This window comes from Hyalella azteca, unplaced genomic scaffold (genome assembly GCF_000764305.2).
Source record: "Hyalella azteca isolate HAZT.00-mixed unplaced genomic scaffold, Hazt_2.0.2 contig8360, whole genome shotgun sequence".
In the NCBI taxonomy this organism is placed as follows: domain Eukaryota; kingdom Metazoa; phylum Arthropoda; class Malacostraca; order Amphipoda; family Hyalellidae; genus Hyalella; species Hyalella azteca.
In genome coordinates, this window is record NW_025938456.1 from 118,715 (window position 1) to 145,865 (window position 27,151).

At 34.1% G+C, this 27,151-nt stretch overlaps 1 protein-coding gene across 1 annotated transcript; it reads right to left on the reverse strand.

Annotated features, from left to right (window-relative positions):
- Window positions 1–3,536: 3,536 nt before the first annotated feature.
- Window positions 3,537–26,469, reverse strand: LOC108672977. Its single transcript, XM_047881600.1, has 13 exons — window positions 24,137–26,469; window positions 21,901–22,055; window positions 18,713–18,837; window positions 16,080–16,221; window positions 14,312–14,447; window positions 12,659–12,766; window positions 11,106–11,241; window positions 10,908–10,960; window positions 9,035–9,177; window positions 8,044–8,270; window positions 6,530–6,655; window positions 5,307–5,393; window positions 3,537–4,711 (listed from the first exon to the last, which is right to left on the reverse strand). The coding sequence occupies exons 1-13, from the start codon at window positions 26,284–26,286 to the stop codon at window positions 3,917–3,919; spliced, it is 4,383 nt and encodes a 1,460-aa protein (XP_047737556.1). The 5' UTR covers window positions 26,287–26,469; the 3' UTR covers window positions 3,537–3,916.
- Window positions 26,470–27,151: the final 682 nt, after the last annotated feature.

A 27,151-nucleotide genomic window follows, 5' to 3' on the forward strand; every position in this document is an offset into this window, starting at 1 on the left:
ACGGATAACTCATTGCGTTATTTCTTCACAAGACGATGAATATGAATATGAATTCTTCACAAGACGATGAATATGATTCACAAAAATGAATGTGACTGTCCGAAGAATGACGTTTTCAGTAAGAAAACTGCAAGAGCAGAAAGCGAACGTAGCATTGATACGCTCTGTTGTCTTGAAATATGGATAAGATGACGCATGCAAGAGCAAAAAATATAACTCAGTACTCACTGCAGTGAGTGACAGAGCGCGCATTTTCGCGCCGACGAAAACTTGAGGTCACGGACGGACAGACGGACGGACATGGCGAGCACAATAGTGCATTTTTTCCATAAATGAGAAAATGCGCTAAAAATGCATCACATTTGGGGAAACATGTGGGCCCACTCATTTAATTATGCTACTATAGGATGAAATTCATTTTTAATTAATTAAATTAAAAATTAAATAATTGATTATGCTGTTATAGGATAATAAGAAAACGGAATGGATGTAAATTGTTACCTGGCACTTGACCTTATGTACATTAGCAGGCTTCCGTACACGAATTTCAACTGGAAATACGAAATTTTTCTAACTAACCTCAGGCAAGTCAGAAAATCTAATCAATTCGTACAGCTGTTATAAAATTATCTTATGCAAGACCGTAGCTGCGAGAATTAGAAAGAAAACGTATTTCAATTGGTTATTGGTGTACATTCTTTACGAATAATTTACGAAAAATTACAATGCAGAAGACCGATTCAGCAGGTCTGATCCAAACTGTTTGAACTAAAATTCGGTCGCATTCACCTAGAATATCTAGAAGTTGTATTTCACTGTCACTATCACATTTCACAGTCTTTTTTCTTAATGAGACCGAGAAAAGTCCTAGGGAGTTTCATATTAGATTACACTCGAGAGAAACGTTTGGAAGTCCACAAACACATTAAACACAGCACCCAAAAATTAATTCAAATTAACGATGGGAACACAGAACAACAAATGGTAAAAATTATCCAACATGTGCACTAGCGACTAAAAAATATACAGAAACGTTGCTCAAATTTTTGTCGATTTAGTTTTTTATACAGAATTAGGCTCTATGCTTTTTCACTACTGTAAATGAAAATTACGAAAAAAAATTCAAAAAGTCAGAAACGTTTTTGTTGCCTAAAATTTTGGTAACATGAGCAATAATACAACATTACATCAACGTTTACACGCCAATAAAAATAATTATTTTATCAATTAAATGAGAGCTCCAGAAAAAATTGAGCCCAGGATTATCGATCTTAGAAAGAGACTAAAATTTTAACATAGCGACTAAAATTCCAGGTTATTTTTTAACTTAGCAGAAAAAAAATCGGCGTAGGTATATCGTTCAAATTTCCAAGAAAGCGTTGCAAGCAAACTATTCAATTGCATGGAAAAAATTTTTGCATGGATATTGGATAGCTATTGATCCATATAAGTGTCAGATGTCCGTGAATATCGGATAGCTATGGACATCGCACAGCTATGCGACATCGCTAAATTTCAAGGGAAAAATAGTTTGCAAGGAAATCAGATAGTCGTGAATAAAGTAAAGTTAATAAAGTAAAGCTATAGTCGCAAAAACTCCTACACGTCAGAAATGACCAGATGTGAAATTTAAACTAATCTTAAATTCTAGAAACCGGGCAACAAGGGGTTGAAAAAGGTATAAAATATTGGATGAAAAGGCGAGAGAGAGCCATGCGAAGTTGAAAAGACCATAATAAGGAAATATTCCAGTCATTATACAAATAATATCTATAAGGGAACAAATGCCGACTTATAAGAACCTAAGCAAGAACCACTTACACTCAGAGACACAAATGGGTTTTAAGGGTATTTGAGGCATGTACAACCACTGAAAATAGGATCAGGATGACAAACAAGAGGACAAGTGCACCGCAATTAGGATCACACTGTTAGAAAAAACGGTCCCACTGGCGTTCTAGTGGCCGGTCGCCCCGTGAAAATAAACTGTGTTGCCGTTTTTATCAGATATTCTACGGATTTCTAGTGTTAAATTAGAATAAAAACGGCGACACGGTGTTTCTTTTCACGTGCCGACCGGCCACTGAAACGCCGGTAATACCGTTAACAGTAATTTTTCTAACAGTGTATGACTCCCTCATTCTTCTCACTGTACGCACGCTAGACCGACTACATACAAAGTTCATAAACTTTAAATGGAAGAGATGGCGATAATTTGTGACCACAAACTTAAGTTAGATTAAGTGCCGCTTATGAAGAAATGTTAATTCAACACAGAAGGATACGTTTTTATTTGCCGTGCCTCACCAAAGATGAAATTGCCCATGCTAGCATTAAGCTTCATACAAAATATCCCTCAACATTCATAGCGATAAATGTAATAACTGTTAATCGAAAAGCTATTAAATAAATTCCAAAAGCTTTCAAAACATATTAAGCTTTACTCACATCGCTGGGACAGGATATACTTTTATAAATAGTGACACACTTTCTTGTACGAGTATAGAGCGGCCGTAGCAATGAAATGCTCCTTTGATAATATGGGTCAAAATGACCCACATAAGAGCAAAATGTGCTTGGATATTTGAACAAAGTTTCGCTGATTTCTCTGAATGATACATTAATAATTCTCATGGCAGCTTGAAAATTAAGGAAAATAGGAGATTAAAATCATTAACTAACGATTAACACTACATTGGAAACATTAGCTAAACGACCAACACAATGAAATAATATTAAAATTCATAGCTAGACTTTCTAGACCGCCTTACAAAGTTAAAGAGATCGGCCTGGTGTCTTTGGTAGATTCGAAAGGCTAGGTAGGGTAAAGGCAAGGTATTAGACACGGTTAAACTTACCTTTAGTTTTAACAACGCTTTAGCACTCTATATTAGACACGGTTAAATTTACCTGTAGTTTTAACAATGCATTAACACGTACACTAGGTTATCTCCTTAACATAATAAGATCGAGATATTGACTGAAGTTAAAACACTTAAAAAGTAAATACGTACGTGCAAAATTGGTAAAATATCAAGTAGTAAACGTTAACGTATGAACCATACAGTTAATGAATTAAAGTAAAAATATAATGCGACGTAAAAAGTTTTACATTTATTCAACAAATTATGGACTGAAAAATTGTAAAACAACTTGAAGTAAAAATTCAACAGGTCTTAATTGGTCTCGTTCAACAGGTCTTCTGGAAATTGTTGTTTACATTTGTTCAATTTCTTCATCACAATTTTCTCAAATTATTAAGCCTGTCTTAAGATTAACAATAACCTTCTGATAAAACGGTTTCAACAAAAAAAGCATACGCAATCTGCCGTTAATATTGAAATGAGTATAATAAACCCTGTTTTTTTCACCATCAAAGCTACTTTCAACTCCGTGCTATCTGCTGTATCGCTCATCAATTGTCAGAAGATCCTAAGCAGAGCTGAAGTTTAACTCTTAATACTTATACTAACCCTAAAAGATAATCGTCCTTAAGTTACGGTAACGAGTCATGAAGGTAACAAGTCATAAAAACCAACACGTTAATAAAGAAGAAGATCCACAGGGATTACGAAGCGTCAAACAGCGGCAACTAATTTGCGAGCTTTGTGCTATGAATATAGCGAGGGCGATGATGAAAAAAATATTTCGTATCGTGTAAACCCTGCATTCTGCATGCCTGTTTCAGATCGTTCAAGGATTTATACTACAAATATTTTAAGAAATTGAAGCTTGACAACATCTCTGCTACGTGTAAAGCTGCAAGAACGCTAATCCATCTTCCTCGATGATCTACCCACAATCCTACTTTCTAATATCACATAGGAAAAATCCCGAGGTATTAACGATTTTCACGGGTCTAATAACAGCAACGTGATTAAAAGTCATTGAATCTTTTCCAGAAGCTTGACGATATTTAATTTGCGGTCTCGGCCAAATCCTGGCTTTTTTCCATGGAGCTTATAGAATCGCACGATTCTGCCATTTTTGGATCATCGACATCATCGTGGAGCGTCGATGAACAAATAGAATCAGAGAGACTGGCTTGTGGATTGATGATTGTGCTGCCAGTATTGCCAGACTCTGACTGGGCACTGGACATTGACTGAGACGAGCAAGAGTCTGTCAGAGATACAGCGAAGAGTTCAGGCGGGCATGATTCTGTTACAGCCCCAAGAGGAGGAATAATTTCACAAGGGCATGGAGACAGCACGTCTTCTTTTACTGCCACTTGTTCGTCAGAGGAATTTTCCACCGCCGAAGAAACGCCGTTAGAATTTAGATCAATGGCTTCATTTGTAGCGCGATTGTCTGTGGGGGATTCTTCAAGAGCTTCCAAAACCTTAGCGCCTTCGCCGTTATAGAAACCAGAAGAATGATGTTGTTTAGACGATGGGGACATAGACTTCGATAAAGTTTCAATCGCGGACAAGATTTTTGCTTCCTCCATTTGAGTATCAACCAATTCCTTGTCTCCGCCCTCGGTTAGCTCGGACTGTGTGGAAGATCCATCGGAAAGTGACTGGCTGGAACCAAACGAGTTATCGAAGTCTGGCTGGGAAGGAGCGTCGTCATTCAAACCAGGCTTGGAGCCCGAGAACCGCTTGGAAATTTTTTGCGAGCGAGCCGTGCCACGGCTAGGGGTTGGGGAGCGGTAGCGGGACCGGATGTGCAGGAAAGGTTCTGATCCGGGGGTGTTGAATACAACTACCTGTAAATTCAGGATAATTTCATGTACTGCCGAGCTAAGCTTAAATCTAAATCGATGGTGAGAAAATACAAACAAGCTTTTGATGAGCTTATGCATACCATATGGCATATATCATCAAGCTATTAAACATTTTAAGAAAGATTGAAATAATAAGCAATATGAAGTAAATTTTATAAATTTTAACACCTCCTGCCCCATTGTTAACCACAAAAGCCAACTATAGCACCAGATGTTCATCACCCAAACCACAAACTATTTACCACCCAAGCCCCCATAGTCTACCACCCAAGCCCCCATATTCTACCACCCACGCCCCCATAGTCTACCACCCAAGCCTCATAGTCTACCACCCAAGCCTCATAGTCTACCACCCAAGCCTCATAGTCTACCACCCAAGCCCACATAGTCTCCAACAACCCCAAAGTCGCCCACTTCGGGGTCTTGGTAGACCCAAGCCCCCATATTCTACCACCCAAGCCCCCATACTCTACCACCCAAGCCCCCAAAGTCTACCACCCAAGCCCCCATAGTCTACCACCCAAGCCCCCAAAGCCTACCATCCAAAGTCCCCAAAGTCTACCCCCTAAGTCCCCACCTGTGTGGGGTCGTGGCTGAGGACGTAATGCTCGAGGGTGTCCCAGCCGCCGCCCACGCGCACCATCACGTGGCGGTCCTTCAGCAGCTGCAGCAGCAAATGACTTAATTTACAGACAATTTACATTTAATTTAATTTTATTATAAAATTTACAGACAACTTTAGAAAATGATCTTGTTTTCCTAAAAAAGACTTCAGAAAATGGCTTTGTTATTGTAAGACGTCATTTAAAATAGACTTGATGACGAATTAATTAAAAAAATAATTGTTTTAATAGAAACTGACGTATTCTTTGAAGACAATCTGAGGAAATGACTTCGTTTTCCTAAAAAACAACTTTTCAAAATGGCTTTGTTATTCAAAGACGTCTTTGTAAATTGACGTGACGATGAAATATTTAAAAACGAATTATTTTAATAGAAATTGATGGAATTGCTTGAATACGGCCTTAGAAATGACTGTTTTTCAAAGATGACCTGAGAAAATGGATTTGTTATTTAACGAAAATTTTAGAAAATGACTTGGTTATTAAACTACGGCTTAAGAATATGACTTGATATCGAATCCGATCTTTAAAAATGACATTATTTAAAGATGACTGAAGAAAAGTACGTTGTAATTTGAAGACTACTTTAGAAAATGACTTTATTCGGATAATAGTAGCAGCCTTGTCAACAATAACTAAATATTAAGATAAAATTTTATAATCAATAAACTTAAACTCATGACATATGAGTTGCAGCTGTATATAAAAAAAGCTTCAATGATAAACATGTGCAATATTTCATAAATACAAAAGGCAGATTTATTCCTCGAGGAAGCAAAATAAAAACTGCAAATAATGGCAACGCCGTTGCAAACGGTAAAGAGGCGGAAAAAGATTCATGAGTTGATATTTGAAATCATTATTACATGTACAAAAATTGTTTGAGTAACGAAGTAGCAATCCTGCGTCAGGATTAGATGAAGTTTAATATATGAGAAGTTTAAATATAAGAAATATAGAAAGAAGAATTTTAAATATAAGAAATATAGAAAGAAGAATTTTAAATCTAAGAAATATAAGAAGTTTAAAATATAACGATAAATATGAGACGGCCAGCCTAGAATAGAAAATCTAAGAAGCGAAAATCTCAGAAATTTGAATCTCTAAGCGGATTAAAAATACGATTCAAAAAATGTAAATGAGAGAAATGAGAAAGTATAACACGGTGGGTACCGACCCTAACGTATACACTTTTGCCGTATACGTCGTATTTCCCGTCCGCCAGTTTCTTGATGTGCGTGCGCGTGCAGGAAGCTTCCGTACACGCGCACACACCGCGTGTCTGGCGTGCAATGTCGGCAACCTGAATGATATAAGAAATTATTTCAATAATTTGAATTCCAACAATAACACTAATAATAATAGTAATGAAATATAAAATAATAATAATATAAATAATAATAATATAATAAAATAATAATTGAATTTCAATAAATAATTTCAATAATTATTTATTACTTTAGTAGCAATTGAATCTAATTCTCAAAAAATTGTAATTGAAAAAACTTTAATTTTGCATTCGTAAAATGCGAATAATTTCATTCTGAATACGTTCTCAATTGAAATTGTTTCTAGTGCAGAAATGTTACTTTTTTATCATCATTCGTTATAGCTATCACTTCAATGTTTTATAGGTTATTGAATCAGACAAATTTTCAATTCACGATCGGAGTTTAGTTTAACGTTAAGTTCAATCTAAGTTAAAGGATGACAGTTAAAGAGGATACAAGTTAAAAGTTAGGATTAACAAGTTAAGGCACTCTCCAACTTAAGTTATATCTCATGCTTGTAATTCCTCCTGTACAAACTACACGCGTCCTGGGTCGATTGTACACCGCCGCAGGTCACCGAATTGAAATTCAAACCAAAATTGGTTTTGATTTAGAGACAATCATTACACTGAATTAATGTTTCTAGTCAAGCTTCCCGATGTTATTCAAACAAATTGAAGTTTAACAAATACTTGAAGTTATTAAAATAAAATATAAATTTAACAAATACTCGATTAGATTATTCTACTGAATTAAAATTGAACTCAAAACTCAAATTTAATTTTAGGCCAAAATTATAACACAATTTCTAACAAAATAATTGAAATTTAAAAAAAAAAACTCAACTAGATTTTTCCAAGAAATTTAATAAATAAAAACTAAACAGAATAAATAAATAATAAATTGAATAAATAAATAACAACTAAAATAAATATATAATAAAGAGAAAATGTCAGCTTACGTGTTTATTTACGTTCAATGAAAGATTTAATGCCAAGTGATAGACGGACTGGAAATAAAAGTTTACTAAATAATAAATAAAAGAAATAAAGAATAAATAGAATGAATATATAATAGAATAAATAAGTAATAAATAAAACAAATAAATAATAAATTGAATTGAATCATTCGAATAACTTGAAACTAAACTCAAAACAGGAATTTACGCCACCTATGAGCAGCACTAACGAGTTAGTTGCTCGAGTCATTCTATTTAATATAATAAATATTTATTAATATTTATTATATTAAATTTATTTAATATAATAAATTTATATTATATTTATATTATATTATATTTATATATTATATAAATTTATATTATAATTTATTTAATAAATTTATAAATTTATATTTATTTATTTATTAATATTTATTTTCGAGTTATTCTATTTATTAATAAATAATAAACAACACTTACCCTGTTGTCGAGGTCGCGGTTGAGCTTAGCCACGTCCTCCTGAGCCCTGACACAGGGGGGGCGCGCCGGGGTCACGGGGGGGCGGCCGCTCTTCTGAGGGGTCACAAAAGCCGCCGACCCTCGCTGGGGGGTCCGTTGGGGGGTCCGTGAGGTGGGGGTCCGGCAGGGGATCCTCGAAGTTGGGGTTCGCGATCCTTGTTTTGGTGCCGAGGATAAATAGCGGCGACCTGGTCAGTGATGACATCATTTATGGTACAATAGATATTAATAGTTATACATTTATTAATTGTTACATTAGTAACATTAATGGTACAATAAATATTAATAGTTGTTAATTATTACATAGTTAATTACATAGTTATTAATAGTTAAATTAAATTGAATTAAATTAATTAAAATTAAATTACATAGTTATTAATTATTAATAGTTATTAATTATTACATTAGTAGCAATTGATTATTACGACCCAGCAATCCACCAGCATGCGGGACCCCGTTCTAATTATAATTTATTCAATTATTTATTTTGGTATTATGATTATTCAAACCAGAGAAGAATCAGGCCTGAGGATAATATAGCATATTATTACTTTATTGTTATTTTAATATTATGATTGTTCAAGCCAGAAAAGATACTTTCTAGTATATAAATGCTAAATATATATTTTTTATTTATAATAACATGATAATAGTTTTAGCATTTAAAATATTCATATACTGCACATTTTTTCGCGTAGAAGTTTTAATATTAAACATCAGCAACATATAACCTTTAAAATCAAACATCGTTCACGCAAAATGCCCTTTAGAAACCCGTTGAAAAAAGAATTTATACTAATTATACTTTTAAATCATATGTAATAAATTATTATATTGGAAGAAATTCTCCACAAATTCAGACGTAATAACGTTTTTTTTAAATGATTATACTGAAAGAAATTCTCCAGAAATTCTCACGTAATAACGGTTTTAATGGTTTTAAAATGATTACACTGTGTTGGCGTTGTAGGGGTTGTGTTGGGGGTCGACCTCCCCGAGGTCCGGGGGGTTTGAGCGATGGGGAGGCGGGTCCTGGGGGTGTGGGTGGGGGTCAGGGCTGGGGTGCTGGGTGTGGTTTTCGATCCAGACCAACCCCTGAAAATTAAGTCGAGTTAAAATACATTAATTTACACGACAAAAAAATAATATAAATAAATTATCATCTTTTGATCGTTCCAGACCAACCCCTGAAAATAAGGTCGTGTTAAAATACATTAATTTTCACGACAAAAATATTTTATAATAAAATGAATAATTCATCTTTTTGAATAATCTCAGAAAATAAAAAAAAATTACCTGAAGCGCCAGTAGTTGGTAAGCGCTGAAGAACACATAAATATATTGGATAAACTTTATTGTAATAATGTGACTAGTTAAGTAATTTATGTATAGATAAACGATAAATATAAATAAACTTGTATGGAATGTTAGGGTACATAAAAACTCATTAATTCTAAACTCATCACAAGTAATCAACACAAACTAAATTATAAAAACTACCAAGAAGTTCATTCGCAAGACAAATATATTTAGTCATTCATCTTATTTTAAAAAGTTTTAAACAGATAGTAGAAAAAAAATAAAATCATTTCAACATTATCCAAGTTCAGCACGCTGCCCCAACATATATCAGGTGTAACGAGCAAATAATTATATTAATATTCTTCATTCATCAGAATAATTATCATTTCTGATGAATTATACTACGTTCGTATCCTGTATAATGTTTACTGATTAGGTCCATTTGAAATAAACGTGCAGGAATACAATTTAATAATTAATTATATCTAACTTAATAACCTCTACTTTTCCAACGAAATTAAGTTTGCGAATCAAACAAAATAGATTATTTTAATGATCCCACACAAAACAAAATTTCAACCAGCTTCCTGCAAAAAAATCGTTACTACTCATCACCGACTTTTGCACAATGTATAACAACTAATTTACAAGCAAGAGACAAAGGGATGATATCAACATAGATGACGTGCATAATCAACAGTTGTAGTGATGACGTATATATATTAGACACAAGACCTCTGACACATCCATGCCACATTCCCAGTAACATTTAGTTTAAAATAGTTACTCTCAAGCAAGAACAGTTAGTGCTTAAATAAGTTATTTTCGTTAATTTTGAACTTATTTTATAAGATTTTGTTATTTACAGAAGCGGCGTCTCGCGTCATAAATGAACTAGTCAGTCGTATATTGGTAAATATCGCATTGACTTCAACTCGAGAAAAGCGCTTAGTTATAGCAGGGAAATTTTTCGTTCAACTTAAAATAGGTGCAGGGTAAATAGAAGTCGTCTTTAATGCGATACAAATGATATTTGTAAGCCACTGAACTTGACCTATTTCTGATTTTTGCCGAATAATTAACAAGTAAAAACCCCGTAACAGTCTCGATTTTTTTCACACTATCCTTCTCCTACCTTCAGTTTCTCTACAAAATTTTTTCGCGTTTACGCCCCCAAACCTACAAGCTTTCATTGTTACATTGAATGTAATTTCTCTTTGCCTAAGCCTTTTTTTATACAAGATAATTTTTTTTGTGTTAGAAAAAATATTTTTAGGAATAATCTTTCGCTGCCTTTATATAATCTAGGCTCTCTTTTACAAGAAAGTCTCTTTTTACTTAAGAATGCTCTTTTTATAAAAGAATGTGTCTTTTCATTTAAAAAAGGCTCTTTTTATAGAAGAAAGTCTCCTTCCATTTAGGAAAGGCTATTTTATACATAGAAAAGGTTGTTTTTTACATAAGAAAAGCTGTTTTTCCCATAAGAAAAGCCATTTTTAACATAATACCTGGTTCTCCGTTACCTTGTACACGCCCCCGGCAGCGAGTCTGGCCGGTTCACGATAGCATACATGGCCTGTTTTTTTATAAAAGAAAGTCTCTTTTCATTTGAGAAAAGCTGTTTAATATAAGAAAAGCTATTTTTCAATATAATATCTCATCCATTACCTTGTACACGCCCCCGGCAGCGAGTCTGGCCGGTTCACGATAGCATACATGGCCTGTTTGATGCACTCCGGTTTCGGGGGTGGAGTTGGTTTGGGGCCCCGCGCCCCCACCGGTTTTGTTTTGTGGGGGGTAGCAGCAAGCTGTAATCCCCCAGCATAAGGGACTTTGAATCCCCCAGGGGAGTCACGTCTGTCATGGTCGCAAGAACCATTGCCGTTAGAGTTAGAAGCAGCGTTGCATTCATGGTAGGTAGCGTTGTAGGTGCCGTTAGTGTAAGCCAACAACGGAATGTTACTTTCAACAACAACTGCGATGTCTATGACATCAGGTTCCCCAACGGGGATGGTAGGGGAGGGTAAAGATAGACCCAGTGGGGGATGACATGGGGCTGAACGAAGTCTGGGAACAAGGGCCACGGGGAAGGGGAAGAAAGGGGATGAAATGTTAGGACCACCACAAACACTACGCAGGATTTGAGGAACTTTTAAACCCATGATTGATTACCTTCAGATGTTAATACTTTTAAACTGGCAGGACAGAAATGGGGTTTAAAAAGTTAGTTGTGCATGGTCTAATTACCATTTAAAATGGAATGCATCTGATAACATGAATGAAATACGAACTAAAATATCTAATTTTTGAAAATCATTCCGTGACTTATGCTTAATTCAACACGTTTAGTCACCACATCAGAATAAGATGAACTTACTATAATGGATAATGCATCTAATTTTCACGTCTAAATATGATAAATATAGAGCAATCATGGCAAGAACTTGAAACCCTCATTTGAACTGAGGGTCTAAGGGTCTCTTTTCTACTTGTAATTAATCAGAACATAATCAATAAGTAGACATTAGAGATGCTAGAGCAAGCAGCATGCAAGCCCATCTGTTCGACTATTATAATAATAACAAAACCTTCACAAAACGACACGACATATACCCACGATAATAAAACTAAACTACAGAAACATTAAAACAAACATATTATGTTGGTTAATAAATGAAATTAATTGAAATCATTTTTGTAGCAGAAATAGTGTTGTTAAAAAGCACAAAATTAGATTTTCAAGCACCGATTTTTGCATAAGTTGTTTTAGCCCTCTTCGAATCCCACTAAGTTCGAAGATTAGTTAAACGAATAAATAGGATTTAGTTGACTTCCAACAACGAAAACGAATTTATGGTACGAATAATGTTAATATTTGTTCTTATTTACAGATAAGAAAAAGCCCAAAAATGATTCGATATGAAAATGAAGTTGAGTACTTCAGAGAAACAGTACACTGATTACATTGTTCAGTTCACTGTTAAATATACTGAGTACACTGCTTACACAGTTCAGTACATAGTACACATTTCAGTACTGCGTACACAGTTCAGTACTGCGTACACAGTTCAGTACATAGTACACATTTCAGTACTGCATACACATTTCAGTACGAAGTACACTGTTTATACAGTTCAGTACAGAGCACACATTTCAGTACATAGTACACATTTCAGTACGGTGTACACTGTTTATACAGTTCAGTGCACTGAGTACACTACTAAGTACACTGATTACACTGTGTATTACATCAAGTAATTATTTATTGTTGTACCTGTTGTTCTTGGCAGCGTCCCCGTCACTGGGGGGACTTGGGGCTGAGGGATGCAGCGCCAGGGAGCTGCCCCGCGGGGACGACGCGTTAGAATATCCACTGTCTGACCTGAATATAATATAGGATATTATTACTTTATTATTATTATTTGAATATATTGATTGTTCCAGCCAGAGCATATTATTACTTTATTATTAATTTAATACTATGATTGTTCAAGCCAGAGAAGAATCAGACCTGAAGACATTATTTTATTATTATTATTATTATTGTTATTATTATTAAAATGTTACGATTTTTCAAGCCAAAGAAGAATCAAACGTAAGGATAATATAGGATATTATTACTTTTGTATTATTTTAATATTGGGATTGTTCAAGCCAGAGAATCTTATTACTATGTTATTATTATTTTATTATTATTATTATAATGTTACGATTTTTCAAGCCAAAGAAGAATCAAACTTGAGTATAATATAGGATATTATTATATTATTATTATTATTTTAATATTAGGATCGTTCAAGCCAGAGAATATTATTACTATGTTATTATTATTTGAATATTAGGATTCTTTAAGCCAGGGAAGAATCAGACCTGAATATAAAATAGGATATTATTATATCTTTATTATTATTTTAATATTAGGATTGTTCAAGCCAGAGAATATTATTAATTTATTAATATTATTTTATTATAATGATTGTTCATACCAGAAAATATTATTACTTGTTTAATTTTATTTTAATATTATGATTGTTCAAGCCAGAGAATATTATTAATTTATTAATATTATTTTATTATAATGATTGTTCATACCAGAAAATATTATTACTTGTTTAATTTTATTTTAATATTATGATTGTTCAAGCCAGAGAATATTATAACTATGTTATTGTTATTTTGATAGTATCATTGATCATATCAGAGAATATTATTACTTTTTTATTATTATTTTATTATTATGATTTTTCAAGCCAGAGAAGATAATTTCTAGTATGAATTTATTAATTTTTCTATACAGACAACTAGTATTTTGTCATAAAATATAACTTTATTCATGGACCAAAATAAGTTTATGCTGTTTGATGAAGAATTATTATTATTATTATTTAAGAATTGAGTTTAAATTATTCGTATCCCACTCACCTGGCAGACCACTCCTCCCCCTCCTCCCACTCACCTGGCAGACCACTCCTCCCCCTCCTCCCACTCACCTGGCAGACCACTCCTCCCCCTCCTCCCACTCACCTGGCAGACCACTCCTCCCCCTCCATCTCACCTGGCAGACCACTCCTCCCCCTCCATCTCACCTGGCAGACCACTCCTCTCCCTCCCACTCACCTGGCAGACCACTCCTCCCCCTCCATCTCACCTGGCAGACCACTCCTCCCCCTCCATCTCACCTGGCAGACCACTCCTCCCCCTCCATCTCACCTGGCAGACCACTCCTCCCCCTCCATCTCACCTGGCAGACCACTCCTCCCCCTCCATCTCACCTGGCAGACCACTCCTCCCCCTCCCACTCACCTGGCAGACCACTCCTCCCCCTCCCACTCACCTGGCAGACCACTCCTCCCCCTGCCACTCACCTGGCAGACCACTCCTCCCCATGCCACTCACCTGGCAGACCACTCCTCCCCATGCCACTCACCTGGCAGACCACTCCTCCCCCTCCATCTCCCTCTCCAGCTTGACTATGGAGGGAGGCTCCAGACCCCACCAGGTCTGCGCCAGGCGCCCCACCTCCAGCAGGCACAGCACCACGGTGCGCCCGCCGCTGCCGCTCACTGAACAATTAAACTACAGTTATGAATAACTAGTAAAAAAATTATTAAAATAATACCTATTATATATAAAAAAGCTATTAATAATAATGATTATAAATAACCATTAAAAGCTATTATTAATAACGATTGTAAATAACCAGTAAAAACTAATAAAATAATACCTATTATATATAAAAAAATATTACTAATAACGATTACAAATAGCCAGTAAAAAGCTTTTAATAATAACGATTATAAATAACCAGCAAAAAACCTACTATTAAAAACGATTATAAATAACCAGTAAAAACCTGCTAAAATAGTACCTATTATATATAAAAAATTTATTATTAATAATGATTACAAATAACCAGTAAAAAGCTAGTATTAATCACGATTATAAATAGCCAGCAAAAAACCTATTATTAATAACGATTATAATTGACCAGTGAAAAACTTTTTATTAATAACTCTTATAAATATTCAGTAAAAACTTATTATTAATAACGATTATAAATAACCAGCAAAAAAACCTATTAAAATAATACCTACTGGTATTATACATAAAAACCTGTTATTAATAACGATATAAATAACCAGTAAAAACTATTAAAATAATACCTATTATATATGAAAAAAACTATTATTAATAACAATTATAAATAACCAGCAAAAAAAAAATTTAAAATAATACCTATTATATAAAAAAAACTATTATTAATAATGATCACAAATAACCAATAACCAGTAAAGATCTAATATTAATAACGATTATGAATAACAAGTAAAACCTATTATTAATGACGATTATAAGTAACTAGTGAAAAACATATTATTTATAACTCTTATAAATAACCAGTAGAAAACTATTATTAATAACGATTATATATAACCAGTAAAAACCTATTATTAATAACGATTATAAATAACCAGTAAAAACCAATTATTAATAACGAGTGTAAATAACCAGTAAAAACCAAATATTAATAACGATTAAAAATAACCAGAAAAAACTATCATTAATAATTAATGATAGTGATGCGGTCATCACAAAAATGACAATAATTTGCATATCTTGAATGAGACATACAAATTTTAAGTTAATAATTAGGAATTATTAATTTTAAAAATATTATCAATTCTAAAAATAGAATAAAATTATAATAAAAAATATAAATAAAAATTCTAATTCAGATAATAAACTACTATTTAAAACGGTTTTCATATTAGCATTGAAAGAATAGTAAAATGATTTACATAACGCGAAACTTATGTTAATGATATTAATTAAAGATTGCAGTGTGGTAAATTTATTTTCAATCATGATAGTAAAAACAAACTTTTGTCATCTTAATCTATGAAATACGTTGACAATTATTGGATACTAAACAAATAGTGGTAGATAAAATAATATGAATAACATATATCACCATATAGATCAATCACCGGAGAAGCTAAATAATTATAATTATGATTATAATAATCATTATTACTGCTAAAAAAAATACAAAAACAAAACATCTACAAAGTAATCATTATTATTATTATATTAATCCCTATTATTATTATAACTAATTATTATAGCAATGATTATAATGATCTAATAAGTAAATTGTAGTTAGCAAGTAGTTAAGAAAAGCCCAGAAGACTGACCGAGATCTTCGGTCTCGAAGAGGAGGTTGTCGTGCACGCCGAGACGGCGGCAGAAGCGCAGGAAGTTAGCGATGTTGTCTCGCGCGAAGAACGAACCTTGCCGGGCCCGGTCCCAGGTCTTGTAGGGCAGTCTCGGTACCTCCTACGAGACAAGGATCTTTATTATTATTAGCATTATTATTATTATTATTATACTATTTATTTAACGAGCCTTGCCGAGCCCGGTCCCAGGTCTTGTAGGGCAGTCTCGGTACCTCCTGCGAGACAATCATCATTATTATTATTAGTATTGTTAATATTATTATTATACTATTTATTTAACGAGCCTTGCCGAGCCCGGTCCCAGGTCTTGTAGGGCAGTCTCGGTACCTCCTACGAGACAATCATCATTATTATTAGTATTGTTAACATTATAATACTACAATCATCATTATTATTATTAGTATTGTTAACATTATTATACTATTTATTTAACGACCCTTGCCGAGCCCGGTCCCAGGTCTTGTAGGGCAGTCTCGGCACCTCCTGCGAGACAAGGATCTTCATTATTATTATTGGTATTGTTAATATTATTGTTATACGATGTGTATCGTAATATTATTCTCTATTATTAATTAATAATAAATAATTATTAATATTTTAATTAATAATTATTTCATTATTATTATTAATTAATAATATTATATTATTATTATTAGTATTGTTAATATTATTATTGTACGGAGTATATAAGATTCACTATTTGTATATTCTTATTCTTATAATTACGCATTATTCAATAATTATATTCATATTGTTAATATTATTATTGTACAAAGTAATTGTCGTGACGTCTTGTTCAAACAAACTTTAAGGGCGCGCTAAACAAAAGTTTGATAGTAAACGAAAAATGAACACGCACGAGAATTTAAAGAGAATGATACATATTTAACTCAAATTAAGGGTAGTAGTGGCATTTCGTAGGAGGCAAAGATGATATGTATTTAATTTAAATCAATGGCAGTCACGGCACCTCCAAGAGGCCACGGAAAAAGTATTCTAATCGTATTAATCCTAATGAAATATATGGACGAACGTAAAGCTAATGGACGAACGTAAATATGAAATTTCGAAAATAGTGCAAGCATAGTTCTTATTTTATTGCACAAATTATATCAAATAAATGGATAATAGTTCATATTGTTGATTGCATTTCAACTTTAAAATTTTAAATTTAATAAAATTCATTTACATTTTTTAGCACAAATCGAGAAACTTGATTCCCAGTGAGAAAAGCAAAAAGAGGCTGAACAATTCTCAGAATATATGGTCTGAGAAGAAGATGTAATATATATAATATATATTGATAAAATATATTATATATAATATATTTATACAAAATATATATAATATATTATATTATATATATTCAGAAATATATATAATATATTTCTGAACAATTCTCAGAAAATCAGCCTCAACAAAACCTAAGGTCACGACCAAGATTCTTAAATAATCGTTTCCGATAGAACCATCGAGCGAAACATTACAACCATTGAACCGCTACAACCATTGAGCGAGTATCGCATTGGGCAGAACAATTGCGATAGGAAGGCTGGAAATAACGTACTACAAGATTACGTATTCATACGAATTTTGAGAAGCAACAGTGGTTTGCAATCTTCATACGGATAAAGACGTTTACAAGGTACAGGCACCACAGCCTTTCTCCACAATTTAGTTAGGAAGATTTTTCATCGGATTTTATGATTATAAAGATAAGTCTTTGTCACAGGAACGATAGAGAATACTTTATTCCATCAAAACAATCAAAATTTATTCACAGTTGATCACTTTCAGGAGAAATCTGCAAATGAACTAAGATGAAATATCTCGTCTTCTCACATGCTGTGATTTTAACTTCCGGTTTAATATTATAGCTGGTATTTTCCTTTACTATAAAACTACTATACTATTATACTGAACTCAATATTTCGTAATAATTTTTGGTGTACTGTGTTCGAATTTCTCAAAAATGCCTCGTCTCACATTCCCTTCGTCTCACGTTCCCTCGTCTCACGTTCCCTCGTCTCACATTTCCAGGTTCGTCTTACCTCATGGGGCTAGTAACCGCCGTTGTAACGACGATCCATTTTAAATTCTCGTTCCCATTGACCCTTGAAAGGCACACACTAAAAAAGAACCCGATAGCCACATTTATTGCAGTGCCAGACATTGGATAAAATTTTGAACATAGAAATGCTTTCGATGCCGATCTCTGTGCAGCGCAATTTTTGGAGCATTCTTTCAGAACTGGTTATTCAAATGGAGTTACAAAAGCGATTATTTCTGTTCGTAAATAAAGAAATAATAAATAATTTCAGTCGTGGTACATGAAAAAAACACATGGTTAGTACAAGGTAACACGCAAATTTTACAACAAAATACTTACAAAAATGGGTAGGTAATATACTATTTCGCTTAAAAAAATAACTACGAAATAAATAAACAAAATTTATTTACAAAACCTAGGCTAGACATGATTCCGTGTAAGAAAAATTACCACGAAATAATTAAAAAAAAACTTAGCATTACACAATTCCAAGCACAATTACAATCATACTTCGTATTAAATATTTAGTTAGATTACGTACGAGTTCTGAGAGTCCCATTTGCCTGGCTTCTTGCGCCCTGAGGCTCACGATGTCAGCGAGACGACACAGCAGCACTCCGGTGCCTAGACGCTCCAGCAGGTTAAGATGAGTTAAGCCGTCATCTCCTGTAAAACATATACATATAATTTAAATTTTAGTAATAAATAATGAACATTTGATTTAAATTTTAGTACTAAATTATCAGGCCGTCATCTCCTGTAAAACATATATTATACATCTAATTTAAATGTTAGTAGGTACTAAATTTAACGCATTTGATTGCATTTTTGGTACTAAATATAAAACATTTGATTTAAATTTTGATGCTAAATATAAAACATTTGATTGAAATGTTATTAATAAATAATAAACATTTGATTTAAATTTTATTAATAAATAATATAATAAACATTTGATTGAAATTTTAGCAGTAAATAATGAACATTTGATAGAAATTTTAGTACTATATACTGAAAAATTTGATTGGAATTTTAGTAATAAATATAAAAGACGAGAGTGATATTTTAGTACTAAATATCAAACATTTGAATTAAATTTTAGGACTAAATAATATACATTTAATTTAAATTTCGCACTAAATATTATACATCTAATTGAAATTTCAGTACTCATTATTATAAATGAAAATCAAAATTGCGATGCAAATATTATACCTACATTTTGTGAAAATTTAGGTCTTAAAAATTGTACATTTGTTCCAAATTTCAGAATTACACCATAATAAAATAGAAAAACTAGCTATAGGTTAAGGGGAAACACGAAGTTTAGGTTCAAGAAATGTACTAAACATATGTCTAATATTGGAGAAAATTCAACTTATTCATCAAATTTGAAGTAACGCAAAAAAATCCACGGTGTCTACACTTGCAATTTCAGTTAGCTGTGCTACGCCGGTCATGATGTCAACGCACCTCGCAAAAACTTTTTTATTAAACTAATCAGAAATATCGACCAACAATAAACATATTTAACCCATTAAACAATCTTTTTATTTGAAATTCAAGTTTTATTTTGAACACTCTTCACTCGGAGACATGAATGAGACAGTGCAGTTTTAAATGTTGTTTGGGTCATATTGACTCAGCTTGGCCCGGCAAAAGAGATATCGGGACAACGACTGCTTTTTGCTCGTGCTGATCGTAATAATGTGTATATTTGAACAATATAACCATTTTTATATTTTTTATATTTACTAATTTTTCCGAGTGTTACAGTGTCGCGACGTTTTTGACTGCAGGAAATAACCGCGACTGCCTTTCATTTTGAAAAGGCAATAACACTTCCAACGAATTTATGAAGAAAATCCAAAAGGGTGCTTTTCACTAAGAGAAGCTAAGAAGGTCTAAGCGGCAGTGCAATAAGTTCCATGGCGACATTGATTACTTTAAGAAGAAGCAAACTACACTTGTGATGCTAACACTCTAGCGAGGATGTGAGAACATTCCGTAGCTTTTGACCCGACGTTAACATGGGTTTGGTTTTAAAACCCCGAATAACCCTCATTCTATGGTTTTAAAACCATCGGTTAGGTTTTATAACCCCGAAAGACCCTTATTCTATGGTTTTAAAACCATGGGTTTGGTTTTAAAACCCCGAAAACCCCTTATTCTATGGTTTTAAAACCATGGGTTTGGTTTTAAAACCCAAAAAACCCTTATTATATGGTTTTAAAACCATGGGTTTAACATGAGAGGTCGAAACCGACGGCACGCCACAATATAGATATTGAACTTCTTCAAGTTTAGCAAATAAACTAACAACTGACTGCAACAAATTTCACGAACTATTTCGTCCATTACAATTCTCTTAATCCTTTTATTTTTATGATAACCAAACACAACATTATAGACTAACAGCGCATAACTAATTATAGAAATAGTTTATAACTTTATATACCTTATATCATTTGTCTTTATTTAATAATATTTATTATTACTTTATTAATATTTATTATTACTTTATTAATATTTATTTTTACTCTATTCTATATTTTCAAGCAGAAATTAGCTAAAAGAAATGATAATAATAACACTCAGCTCTCAGCGAATCGGAATCTTTATTCGAAAATTTATTATTTTTTGCAATTCTAATATAATGAAAATTCGAATGAATTTTCGCGGCTTTGACTGAGCTTTACCGCGCTTCAGTTCGGTTTAGGAAGTCTCTTAGCTAATGTCAATACAAGGCAAAGCGTAGAAAATTAATTTAATTTACTAATTAAGAAAACAAGCGACAAAACGCGGCAATTAGAAACCTCGCGTATTCAATCACAAAATTAAGGCCTAAAAACAGAGGCCTACTATACGTCAACATGAAATAAACTTCCCTCCTATAAATTCATCTAAACGTAAATTAATCCAAACATTTATTCCTCTAAATGTAATTAATCGTCTATATGTAATTAATCTAAAAATGTAATCTAAATGTAATTATCCGTCTAAATGTAATTAATCGTCTTTTTTTCGGCCGACCTGGAGTTTCTAAGAATCCCAGGATATGTTTAATGTATATTTTGTGTCAAAATTTACATTAATAAAAAAATACTGTCAACTATCTTAAATAATTCTTATAATTAATAGACGAATTTATTTTAAATTTAAAATATTTACACTAAATTTTTCTGCAAGAATTTGTTTACAGGAAATTTACCGGAAGAGTACGAAAAAATTTCGCACTCTCTTCCGGTAAAAAGATTTATAAAATTACCGCATAGCGTACATACAAAACAAATCAATTTTCATATTATGGAAAAAATCAACAGCAGTAGATTGCACAGCTTGGCAAGCCAATCTGGGACGCCTTACTCTGCAATCACACTCACCTAGCAGCTTGGCAAGCCAATCCTATAGTCTACCTCGACAATCACACTCACCTAGCAGCTTGGCAAGCCAATCCTATAGTCTATACTCACCTAGCAGCTTGGCAAGCCTGTCCTCTACGTCTACCTCGACAATCTCACTCACCTAGCAGCTTGACAAGCCAATCCTATAGTCTACCTCGGCAATCTTACTCACCTAGCAGCTTGGCAAGCCAATCCTATAGTCTACCTCGACAATCTCACTCACCTAGCAGCTTGGCAAGCCAATCCTATGGTTTACCTCGACAATCTCACTCACCTAGCAGCTTGGCAAGCCAATCCTATAGTCTACCTCGGCAATCTCACTCACCTAGTAGCTTGGCAAGCCAATCCGCGACGTCTTCTTTCAACGGCAGCAGTTGTCGCTCGTGAGCCTCTGCGATCTTGGCGTGTAGGAGAGCTAAATATTCAGTGTCCGACTGAGGGAACTCGTCGTAGTCAAGTTCCAGGCAGAAGCTGGGTTCTCTGCAAGTGGTTTGTTGAAAAATGTGTTAAAAAATCTTCGTGTTTATGTAATACACATTTAAAAACTTTTAGTGTTTGTGCGATACACATTCGTGAGTTTTGTTAAGAAAAAATCAATTTTTGCCCAAAAAATTTGTTAAAAAATATTTGTGTTTATGTAATACACATTCGTATGTTACAAAATTTTGGTGTTGTGCGATTTACATTCGTGAATTCTGTTAGAAAATAATATAAATTGTGTGCTCCATCCTAATAATTCATTTGAGTCATGTTAATGATAGAAGAGTTTCATAGAAAGATCAAAATTGTAGTTCTGCAAATGCTGGATGTGTACTTGAAGAAGAGTTTTGAGTCCAATAAATATTTTAAACTGACATCACAGACTGAGGACTAACTAGATTGCAATTTTACATGTGTTTTCCGTTAGAAAATTTGTGATAAGAATTATGAAATATATGAATATATCACATGCTTGCATAAATTCGAACAATTATTTAAAAACTATAAACGAGTAATGCTTTAATGTTACCGTGCTGGTATGACTAACATCTAGTAAACAACCTAATTGAAGGATAACTAATTAAATTATACATAAGCCACAACATTAAAACTTTCACCAAATGAAGCAAACAGATACACAAAATTAATGAACGTGCATCAATAAAACATTGTAAAATATTTGCTTCTTTGCAGTACAATAAAAAACATTTGAATGAGTAAAATAAGTATAAAACATGAAATGTCGGTAAAATTTCGCGAAAAATAGTAATACAAATAAAAGCATGAGAATTCAAAATAATGGGCAAAAATTTTGACGTACCCTTTAAAGTATACAAAAATAACAATTTGAACTTAAATACGACAAAAATTCAAGACGGGATTGAACCTGCCAATAAAAATTTTAAAAGGAAACAAAAGACACGAAAATTAAAACGCGATTAGTTTTCAGTGAAGCAAATACATTAAATTTAGTATACATATCGAAATAAAAAGCTCGTGAAATAGATAATAATAAAAGTAACTATACCTTTTAGGACATCAAAATACAAACATAAAAACTAAATATACCGAATTTATACCGCATTGTATCATGTGGTGTAATCAAATTCTTACAGGGCAACATAAATTCTAAAATACTTCTACGTCAGAATCCGAAAACTGAAGAAATAATTATCTAAATTTAACTAGCGAAAAATAAATTAAAAGGGCATCTTCCTAAAATACTGTACCTTTAATTGAATGGTGCACAAAACGGCACTTGCGAGAACGAAATTGAACGCAATAACAGAATTAATATATTTAACATGCACTTCAAGATAAAATTAATATACATATTTAACAGCACATCAAGACAAAATTAATGACCGCGAAACTAAAAAGATAACAAATGTGATGAAACTGAGATACTGACAACAAATGTGATGAAACTACACAATGCAAAAGGCATAATTTGTGAGAATAAATAATAATTTTCACTAGAACATCATGGCAAGTTACTCTAATACAATGGCGAGCATATGACTCAGTAATTCACACCATTCTGCCATGCACATAATAATTTCAAATTTAAGTACAATTCATTTCCATTTTCCAGCATTGAACCTGACTGTTCAATTTCTTCAATTTAGTTATAGCCAATCAATCCGCGATTTTCTCGTTAACTCTCGCCGCAACTTTCTAAATTTCACCAAAAAAATGAAAAAAATTAACCGCCTCCCAATATCGCCAATTGGTTTGTCTCCCAAATGTTCATAATTAAATACTCGAGTAAAAAAAGGCGCTCAAACTAATAACTTTTTCTTTTTTAAATGAAACCTCAACAACAGAAACACATGCGAAAGCAGAAATAAAAAAAGCGTTACAATCAATGAATAAGTTTAGTTCTTTTGCCGTTCGAGAATTTGATAAATTCATCACTTCAGTATGCGTAAAATGAAATTATATTTCTTAGTATAATGTTCTGACAAATTTTTTGTGTTAATAAGAGTCAAATCTTTACGAACTTCATGTTCCAATTGCCATTGCAGACTGAAGTGATGATATTTATTCTCATGAGGCAAAAGCAGGTATAAATATTGAACCTGGACTTGCTCCTGGGCGTCCGTGGGGTCCTAGGAGTTCTAGGTCTCACGTCAGGGGTTCTAGACGTAACTTCGGAAGTTCTGGGCGTCACTGGAGGAGTTCTTGGCGTAAATTCTGAAGAAGTTCTGGGTGTTACTGGAGGAGTTCTATGCGTCGCGTCAGGAGTTCTGGCCGTAGTGTCTGTTCTTTTCACATCTGGAGAGACTCTTGATATATCGTTATTCTGTCTTCCGGAAGAAACATGAGAAGCGGAAGGTTCGATGAATTTGGAGGCTGTGTTTCTTTCGCCGTTGCTCATGACGTCGTTTTGTCGTCGCTGAGGAGCCGTCGGTGACTTTAAATACGTCGTCGTTTGATCTTTAGATGACGTAGATCTAGCAACGGCAACTACATCTTTTCGAGGTTTCTGACTGAAATTTGTAGGTTTCTGCACCTGTGCTCTGACTTGAACTGCCGGATGAACAGACTGTGCCTTAGATTGGGACGGAGCTGATGTGTAGCCACATGAAGAAGTAATAACTTGTGATCCTTTAACAGAAGTAATAATAACCTCAAATTTTCGAGATGGATCGTCTCTACACACAAGAGGACTTTCTTGAGCCTCGTTCAAGTTTCTCTGTATAAGACTCTTACCGTTAGGTTGAGCGGAGCACATTGAAGGGTCTGATTTCTTCAGAGGAGGATCTATTGAAATTTCTGCTGATAGTCTCAAAACATCGAAGTTATGATCCACGGCGGAATTTCTTCGACTAGCTGACTCGATTTGTTCTTGGGAAGGTTTTGGGGCGATTTCAGGCTTGCAAGTTCGCAACTGAGAACTCAAGCGACTTCTTCCAGAATCCTTCATATGTTTTAAATCCTTATGCGTAGTGTCCACTGTGTTTTCAAACACCGTTAATGGTTGCAGAACCGAATCTTCAAGTTTAGATATGGCTGCATCAATCACTTTTTGTGCCAACTTAGTTTCGGCAACAGCCATTGCTGACTTTAATGTACTAGAGTTCCCGGGTAATGCCTTTACATCCAATGTGTTCAAATCGTCCACCTTGCGTTCCACATCAGAGCATGGACCAGATTCGTTCTCTTCGAATATAACTTTAGGCTTTTTGCAAGAAGATTTTCTGGACAAAGAAGGCTGGAGAGTTTCACTAACTTTTTGAGGGATTTCCCCAGATGCCGGGAACAAAAATTCCCCGGCATCACTGACCGTTGCGTCTTCGTATACTCTGGCCGCTCTCACGAAGCCGGAATTGGGAGCGTCAATCATGCCATTAGGGGTAGTGGGCTTAGATTTCTGCCCCGGGGGATCAGGAGTTCTTTTCCTAATTTTGGGACGTGAAGGAGGACTTATGGAAAAATTAACTGACATTTTAACGGGGATTTCGTCTAAATTACATCGGGATTGAGCAGTCTTCGAGATCGGTGTTTCCGGAATAGAACTCACCGAATTTTTTTCACGACCTCTTGATCGACGTCCGTTGTTCTGAAGTTCAGATTCGTGAGGCGGAGGGAGCTGATAAGGAGGTGAAGTTTCAGAAGGAGAAATGATATCGTCAGGAGGCCACCAAGATTCGCCTGGCAAACTTGGACCAAAAGCAAGCTGCACGGGAGACATATCGAGTTCTAAACTATCACCACACAAAGCTTCTCCAGCTCCCTCTCCACTAAAACCTTGTAATGGTGGCTCAATTCTTTCGATATTCTCGGGGAAAGACCGTAAACATGACTGGTCTAATCGACCGTCCGATAAGTTCCTTGGTAGTACGGAACTTGGTATAAAATCTTTATCTTGTCGGTACACCGCTTTATCCAGTCGCCCATCCGAAAAGTTTCTAGGTATCGTTCGACCCAGACTCGGATCATACGAGCTCCTGGGACAACTTGCAACGGATATCACATCCGGGAACAACTTTGCATCACGATTGTCACGATCCGTGATTGTTCTATCCTCATTCAGGGGTACTATGCGTCTCACTGTCTTGCCGTTAACAGAATTTGTGGCCTCGGTCACTGCGTTGGGCCGATACGGGGATGCGAATTCGTACGTTGTAGGTGCAGAAGTTGGTGACTTGTAATGAGCGACCGTAAAGAACGGAACATCGTAATCTCCTCCAGAAGGGGAAAGAGGATCTTTTCTTCTGGAGCTCATCGTATGATTAACAAAAACTTTCACACTAAAAACCACTGATGTTATAAATACAAATAATTCAAAGTGATCATAGTGATAAATTCCATTCAACCTGAAGATTATAGATTGTCATCGGGTGTAACAAGCGGCATCACGACTGTCGCTTTCCAACTGAAATTAAATTCGTCGAGTATAATTAGTTTCGTGTCGGTTAGACTTGCTTTCACACAACACATTTATTTCTTAAAGTTACTTAAAACGTTTGTTCGTTTTAAATTTTAGTAAAACTTGATGCTTTATCCACAAATAAGCAGTAATCAATTAGTGAAGTGAATATAACAGCAATAAAAGTTAGTTTGTCAATTTACCAAGAATTGTACTAACTACATACCCAGAACGAAATTAATTGAGTTCATCAGAAGTTTTAACTTAGGACGGCTCCAATGCTTAATAATATACAGTAAAATCAGTGCAAAATATGTCCCTGTAATGAAGGTACAATGACACTTTCATTTTCCTTTCCAATTGACATTTATTTACAAAAGCATTAACAACCGAGTGTCTATCCATTGAGCATCCGCCTATCATACAGACACAACATTCATCTCACTCAAAGAAATGAGATAGACTTTGTCCAATTAACAATGCAATTTCGCAATCCTTAATCTGTACAACCAGGCATTATATAGGACGCATCATTGCTAAGTGTACCAATATGTCGATATTTGGACAATATTCCCTTTTGTGAGTGATATATGTGATAAAATGCTGTGAATGTTCTGCGATGTTAGGAATCGGCGACAGTCCTATACGACCTACCAAACGCTGAAACCGCTATTATTATTATTATTATTATTATTATTATTATTATTATTATTATTATTAT